At 40.2% G+C, this 6,628-nt stretch overlaps 2 protein-coding genes across 4 annotated transcripts in view; both read right to left on the reverse strand.

The window, feature by feature from the left end:
• Positions 1-2,473: 2,473 nt before the first annotated feature.
• On the reverse strand, positions 2,474-5,606 carry rpl22l1 (ribosomal protein L22-like 1). 2 transcript variants are annotated; one of them, XM_031850418.1, is made up of 4 exons: positions 4,143-5,606; positions 3,043-3,156; positions 2,747-2,868; positions 2,474-2,650 (listed from the first exon to the last, which is right to left on the reverse strand). In XM_031850418.1, the coding sequence occupies exons 1-4, from the start codon at positions 4,149-4,151 to the stop codon at positions 2,503-2,505; spliced, it is 393 nt and encodes a 130-aa protein (XP_031706278.1). In that variant the 5' UTR covers positions 4,152-5,606; the 3' UTR covers positions 2,474-2,502. The 2 variants fall into 2 exon arrangements, with proteins under 2 accessions (XP_031706278.1, XP_031706279.1); XM_031850419.1 differs by lacking the exon at positions 4,143-5,606 and having other exon boundaries at positions 2,747-2,938; positions 3,043-3,131.
• Positions 5,607-6,460: 854 nt separating this feature from the next.
• LOC116385187 (eukaryotic translation initiation factor 5A-1-like) overlaps positions 6,461-6,628 on the reverse strand; it is a 4,445-nt gene continuing 4,277 nt past the window's right edge. For both annotated transcript variants that reach the window (XM_031850417.1, XM_031850416.1), the window contains exon 5: positions 6,461-6,543. In XM_031850417.1, the coding sequence (XP_031706277.1) occupies positions 6,478-6,543 (66 nt within the window). In that variant the 3' untranslated portion in view covers positions 6,461-6,477. The remainder of the gene's footprint in view (positions 6,544-6,628) is intronic.

Genomic DNA, 6,628 nt, shown 5'->3' on the forward strand with positions numbered 1-6,628 from the left:
CAAGAATCATGAATATGAAATAGAGATGTATAAAGAAATAAAGATGGAGAGGAGAGGATGGACACTGTTAAGAAGAACTTGTGTAACATGTTGACTAAAGAAAGTATGAGGAATATGTGCAAAGTGTGAGTTCGGACACTTTTCCTCAAAATTCAAAACCTTTTTTGAAACAAGTTTGTTAAAACAAGACTGTGACTGAACTTTGTCATAAAATAACATCGGGGGATGTTGTTGGGACTGAAAAGCGTTAACGATAGTTGACTCGGGAAATTAATTGATACGTAGCAAACTCCTTTAAATAAATCGTTGGGCTTGGGGGAAGGTATCAAGTATTTTCAAAATAAAAGACAAGTCAAAGTGCAGACACGAGTCGATGGTGATAAAGTCCAAGTCGAGTTTCAAGTCTTTTTTGATTTTGTTAGATCTAAAGTCATCACACTTGTGACTCGGGTCCATTTTTTTTCCGAGCTTTTACTTTCTGAATACTCGTCTTTTTGTGGTTCAGATGCTGCGATTTGGAAAATACCTGAATAACCAAATATCAGCAGGCGGACGTGGAAAGTCTTGACAACATGTACCTCTTAGATAGCAGCTGCTCTGATGACTGTCATCTTCTATTTTTAACTGTTTATCTCATGGACCTTTGAATGTACTTATGAGCACAAGACTAATAAATGGAAACTGACTGTGTGCTTTCTGAATGTATGGATCTAACTGTAAGCTGTTGAGTGCATGTCTGCATGTTATAAAATAACAATAACAGATTTTTGTATAAAGATTTGAGATGCTGACTGCAGAGCAGCTGAAGGTGAAGGCATTCCTGAAGCTGCGTGCTTTATACGCAACAGATGAGCGAACGAGAGTGAATCCAGACACACACACACACACACACACACACACACACACACACGAAGTAAAACATCCTTTTCTGTTTAAGGGAGTAAAGGTTTTGGTTGGCAGCTTGAAGCAACATACAGGAGAGATAAACTCTGTCTTATCATGCCAGTCTGAAGACCTCAGGTTAAATAAAAGACTTTGTTATTTTTAGTGTCTTTTTGTTAAGCTGAAACAAACCAGAGGTTTCAGTCCGTAGAACTGTTAATATATTGTGGAAATTAAACTTAATGAGATAAAACATTTAGTAACTTATCAGAGAATTCTCAAACTGAGAGAAAATCTCTGTTGAAATATTTAGCCTCAGTGTCATTTGCTCCACCCTTTAACCGTTAATAAAACACAAACGAGTGTTTAAGGAGCTTAAATCTTGATTTGAACGCATCACATTCATTCACAAGGACTTCAAATTGTTTTCCAGAAGTCACACATCTGTTCTCACAGGCTGAGTGAAGAATAACCTGGATGATGACATCAGGAAACGGGTCAAAACAAAATGGAAAGATCCAGTGTTTTTGACCCATAATATAGTTTTACTAAAAGTTAGTGCAAATTCAAAATACGCTTTTCAATTTTTACCTTTTAAAAGAAAATAATAATTCTGTCCCAACGGAACCTTTATTCCCTTTGGTTTCTGTGTGTGAAAGTAAAAACTATCTGTAGCACCACCTAGTGTTCAGAGTACTGCTACACAACCGCCTTCAGGCATAAGGACAAGAATCAAGAGGCGTCGATCAAAGGCGGGCAAAATAACAGGAACACCTGTTGTAATGCAGTGGGACCACGTTATTGGTTTGCCAAGTCTTTGCCTTCGAGTCTTTACAAAATCTGACGAGTCACAAGTGAAGTCTTAACTCAAGAGTTTTGTGTCTGTATTAAATGATAAAGAGCTTTTTCGGCAAATGTAACGCCATTTAAACAAAACAGCAATACAAGTTTCATACAAATAGTTACAGGGTGGACAGAATAATAGGAAAACTTTAGTATAACAGTAAAATTAGCCCCAAATAATCATATTGAATAACGCCTCTATTAGATGGTTATATTATAAGGAAGATGTATTTCAGGACTGTAAATCTTTGGTTTGAGTTCGGTGTAACTAATGCTCAGTTAATTATCTGATCAGAAAAATTGAGACACAAATTGCTTCTTGTAGTACTTAGTTTAGACTATTTTTATTAAAAAGGTTACTTTATAAAAAAACTACTTTCAATCTGTGAAAATTTACACATTTACTCTTTGTTCTGTTCTTAAAATATTTGGATTTTTTGTTTCATAGACTTTTTTTAAAGAACAAAATCACTTTTACCTGATCACCTGATGTTCTTCATTCTCCATCTGACGTAATATTTGTGGTCCTCAAATCGGGTTTATTTGCTCATCTCATATATATATATATATATACACACACACACACACACATATATACACATTTTATGTGTCTTTCAACAGAGACTTTTTGAGAACAGCAGAATATATATACATATATATATATATACACATATATACATATACACACTTTATGTGTCTTTCAACAGAGACCTTTTGAGAACAGCAGAATAAAAACACGAGGCAGAAGTTATTTTTCCACATTTATTCTCCAGACGTTTACTCGTCTGCCTCCGACTCCTCTTCGTCGTCCTGGCTGATCTGGAAGTAACGCAGCTCGTACGTCTCCTTGTCGGACGCCACGACTCTCAGCCAGTCACGGAGGTTGTTCTTCTTCAGGTACTTCTTCGTCAGGTACTTCAGATACCTAGCGGAGGGCGGGGGAGGAGGGGTCGGTTAGTCTCTGAATTTTTGATTTCTAATATTGTTTGCTCTGTTAAAATAAATAAAAATCCCATCTGACCTTTTGGAGAACTGCTTCTCAGACGTGACGTTGATCTTGTTCTTCATGCGGCCGACCTGGACCACGTTGCCCAGGTTACCTGTCTTCCCGTTGACCTTAATCCTCTCTTTGAGGAAGGTTTCCTGTCGGACAGAACACAGTGACGCACTAGGGAAGGGAACCCTAGTATATTCGGAGCTAGGGAAGAGAACCCTAGTCCAGACGCAGGGTTAGCTGCTTGTTTCACGCAGTTTTCCTGATTCCTAACTAGCGTCTCTAATGAATAAAAAGGGTTTAATAAGAGGGGGAATACTTACAAAGCTTGCAGAGTCCAGGATCCCATCCTCCACAGGGTGGGTCAGGTCCAAGGTGAACTTCCATGCAGCTCCCTTTTTGGACTTCCTGCTGACAGTTGGTCTTTTCTGTTTGAGCTGTGAGGGAAAATAAAAATAAAGCAGCAACAGGTTCAGAAACATGAGACGTTTCTGGTCCTCTTTAAAGTCCCAAAAGGCATTCTAGCTTTTACTGATTCTAGATTTCACTGGTTGTAAACATATTAAAACATTGTGACATCTAGACTTCAGTAAATACTCTTAATCCAGAGTAAATCCTTTGTTTAAGTATCCTTAAGATATCTGCAATCTAATTAGTTACTAATTCTTAGGTGGTGTTATACTAAATGGGGGATATTGGTAACTTACAGATGCTGTTATTTATAAGCATGAATAAAATATAATCATAAAATGTAAATGCAGGATTATGCTGAATGCAAATTATATATATATATATATATATATATATATATATAAATAATGGAATATATACCACAATACTTTAAATTAGTGAATACAAAACGCTCAGAAATTGGATGTTCATTAATTGTAAATACAAAAATAGTATAAATAAAAATTAAAGATATATTTATATGTACAGCATCAGTCATTGAAATAAAACGATTTGTTTGAATTTTGGGTGCAAAACAAATGGAAGTTCCTTTGGTAGAGACATCCACCACTAGTTTAGTTTCTACGTTATTATGATCTATTAGAGGGATAGTCAATATAAAAGTTATGCCAAACTGACCAGTGGGACCTGTACTACATGTAGACTGTAACAGAAGTCAGGTTTACCGGTCAAGAGGCAGAAAAGCCACCGATAAGAACAAAAACACTCCTTTACTCTGTGGAGACTGGCCCTGAATGAATGGAACACGTGCCAGCTAACGTCAAGACTACCACGAGCTAATGCTAACTCTGCTAGCTTCCTGGTTTCCTGCCCTATATAAACAATGTTTCACACAGTTACGCGCTTCCATCTTTACTTTGTTTTTAGTAGGTAATGACCGGAGTAACGCGGGGAAACGGTAACGGAATAAACACTAAAACGCGCAGATTCCAGAGGAGCTAGCACGACTTACCGGCGCCATGTTGAACGATCGGACGTGAAAGGGAGAACCGGAGGTGACGTAGCTGTGACGCGGATGGCGCCGCGTGCAACGCCCTTACCATATATGGTAACCCCAGTATGGCTGCAGAGAAGAGGGAAAATAAACACAGGAATCCGGAAAAATAGCTCGATTAACGAGTTCTGAAGTGACCGAACTCATATTTATGAGTCGTATTTTTATTTTAACAACAATACTGACAGGTTTATTTAAATTAAATGAAGTTGCGTCTTAAAATAAGAGATTTATAGTGGAGGTTTTGCCTTTTTTGTGGGACGAAAAGTCCAAAGGGTCTTTCACAGCCCAAACACACCCCGATAATAAACCTGCTGAGCCTGGTCAATCATTCACGACGTGTGTACACACACACACACACACACACACACAGGGCCTCAGACCAGCCCTGTTCATTCAGCTGCATTTGTATGAACACTCAAAATGAAATCCCTCCTGATGAGTCAGCGAAACTGTGACTGGTCAGGCGGTTAGCATGCATCCTTCTTTCCACTCAAGTTCCACCACTACTGGGGACCTTCAGGCAGGGCGAGTCGGAGTCTGAAACTAGTCTTTTCATGCGAGTCACCATGTTTCCTACATATTGTTTTGTAAGTCTGAGTCACTGTGGATCTGCAGCTGCAAGAAGCTTTTTTCCTCCAACACCTGCAGTGCAAAATAAACTTAAGTCCAGGTGTTTTTCTTGGTTCTAGAGCCCCAACAGCTCAATATGTGTCCATGTTTATTTAATAGGCGTTTGTCACCTTGAAGAGGATGATTAAGGGATAAGAAAACATGACGTCATGTGACCCACAACACCCGTTTACTTATAACACTTGATACTGGAGTTAAGTCTCACTAACACATATAACTGAAGTACAAATCTGGACCAGGACTTTTCATTTGTGTATTTTCTTGAACCTGAAACTTCTAACATGCATTTCATCAAAAGTGCTTGTTTTTGCAGATTACTCGTTTCCAACCTTAAAGTCATCCAGACATCCACAGTACAATACACCTCTCAGCAGCTTTCAGCACAAACTACAAAAGGTACAACTTTATTGATATATTTTTACTATGATTTTAACACTTTATGTCCATCGTGCGTCACCAACATCATCCCTTTGAGACCGTGACTGCACCTTTACAGCGTACATCAGAGACAGAAAACCAGACGTAGTTTGCAGTTTTTGTCCATTTTGTTTCGTGGTTTTATTTTATTTTTTTTGCCATCTCCAGTCAGGTGACAAAGGCCTCGAGTGAACAAAAACGTTTGCAACTCTACCACCCTCCCCAACCCGATCGAGTCCCTCAAAAAAAAAAAAAAGACACGCCTCACTGCAAACCGCCTTCCACATTTCGGAGGCCCACACCGCTACACACTCATGCCTCTCAAAACAAAATATAACACTCCTTTTGTATTGGGGGGGGGGGGGGGGGGGGGGGGGGGGGGGGCTGGCGACTGACCGCCCCGGTGGACAAGAGGTGTAAACGCACACGCGCCCATCCAACTTCTACACAGACAAGAGACTGGCATCACAAGGGTAAATCACTGAAGCTTCTGTTCTTCTTAGGGGGGAAACAAACAAAAAACAATTCTTTTCTTGGTTTTAGAGCTTTGACATGCTGGGGTGGACCTCAAGTGCTCATAAGTGCTAACCACCACCAATCCCAGCGAGGAGGAGGAGAGAAAACGAGCCTCGTCGAGCCCCGAATCCACGCGGGAACCGGAGCAGAGGCCATGCTGGAGAGCGGTACGGCTGCTAGAGGGACGGCCTAAACCAGAATTTAAACATCTATCCATCTGCTTTAACAACTCAAAAACTGTCCCCGTCCCGTTCCCTTTAAAAGGCTTTAAACCCGCTATATTCAAGAATATATAAAAGAAAAGAATCATACAAAAGCTGAATCCCGTTGTTATTAAAACATTCAGGAATGCGAGTGGCAAAACCAACACTTTGAAGGCAAAAATAAGCAGGAATGAGCAACTGATCGATATTTTTTGAAGTCGTTTTTTTTTATATATAAAGTAGATTTGTTGCCAAACAAAACCTCAGTGATCAGAGCAGAGGACCACGCAACGCAGCGAGCTGCAAGTGGAACTTTCCCCAACAAGCAAATGGAAAAGAGAAATGACAAAATAAAAAGGGAGGATGAAGGGGGGGGGGGGGGAAGAGATAAAAATGAGAGAAATCACAACAGAATGATTGAGGTTGTCTGTGAAGGCCGACCCTTTGGTGACAGAACCAATGAGGATGCAGGAGACTGGTTGTGGGTGGTGCTTGTTGCCTGGGAAGCAGAGTCCGTCTTCTCCTTATTTGCTGGCCAAGACCTTCGTAGCGACAGCACATTCCTCGCCCATGGCAGCGATGACGGTGACCTGCAGGGAGAAGCAGCACGTGTTCGAGTCAATCATCTGAAACTTTACACACACACACACACACACACACACACACACACACACA

This window comes from Anarrhichthys ocellatus, unplaced genomic scaffold (assembly GCF_004355925.1).
Source record: "Anarrhichthys ocellatus isolate YVR2014 unplaced genomic scaffold, GSC_Weel_1.0 scaffold10, whole genome shotgun sequence".
Classification (NCBI taxonomy): domain Eukaryota; kingdom Metazoa; phylum Chordata; class Actinopteri; order Perciformes; family Anarhichadidae; genus Anarrhichthys; species Anarrhichthys ocellatus.

Excerpts from the sequence above, each read along its gene's own strand:
- rpl22l1 (XM_031850418.1), bottom strand. Across the intron at positions 2,869-3,042 it reads TCCTGGACTCTGCAAGCTTT|GAAACCTTCCTCAAAGAGAG; the intron begins GTAAGTATTCCC and ends TCTGTCCGACAG. Across the intron at positions 2,651-2,746 it reads GAGAAGCAGTTCTCCAAAAG|GTATCTGAAGTACCTGACGA; the intron begins GTCAGATGGGAT and ends GCCCTCCGCTAG.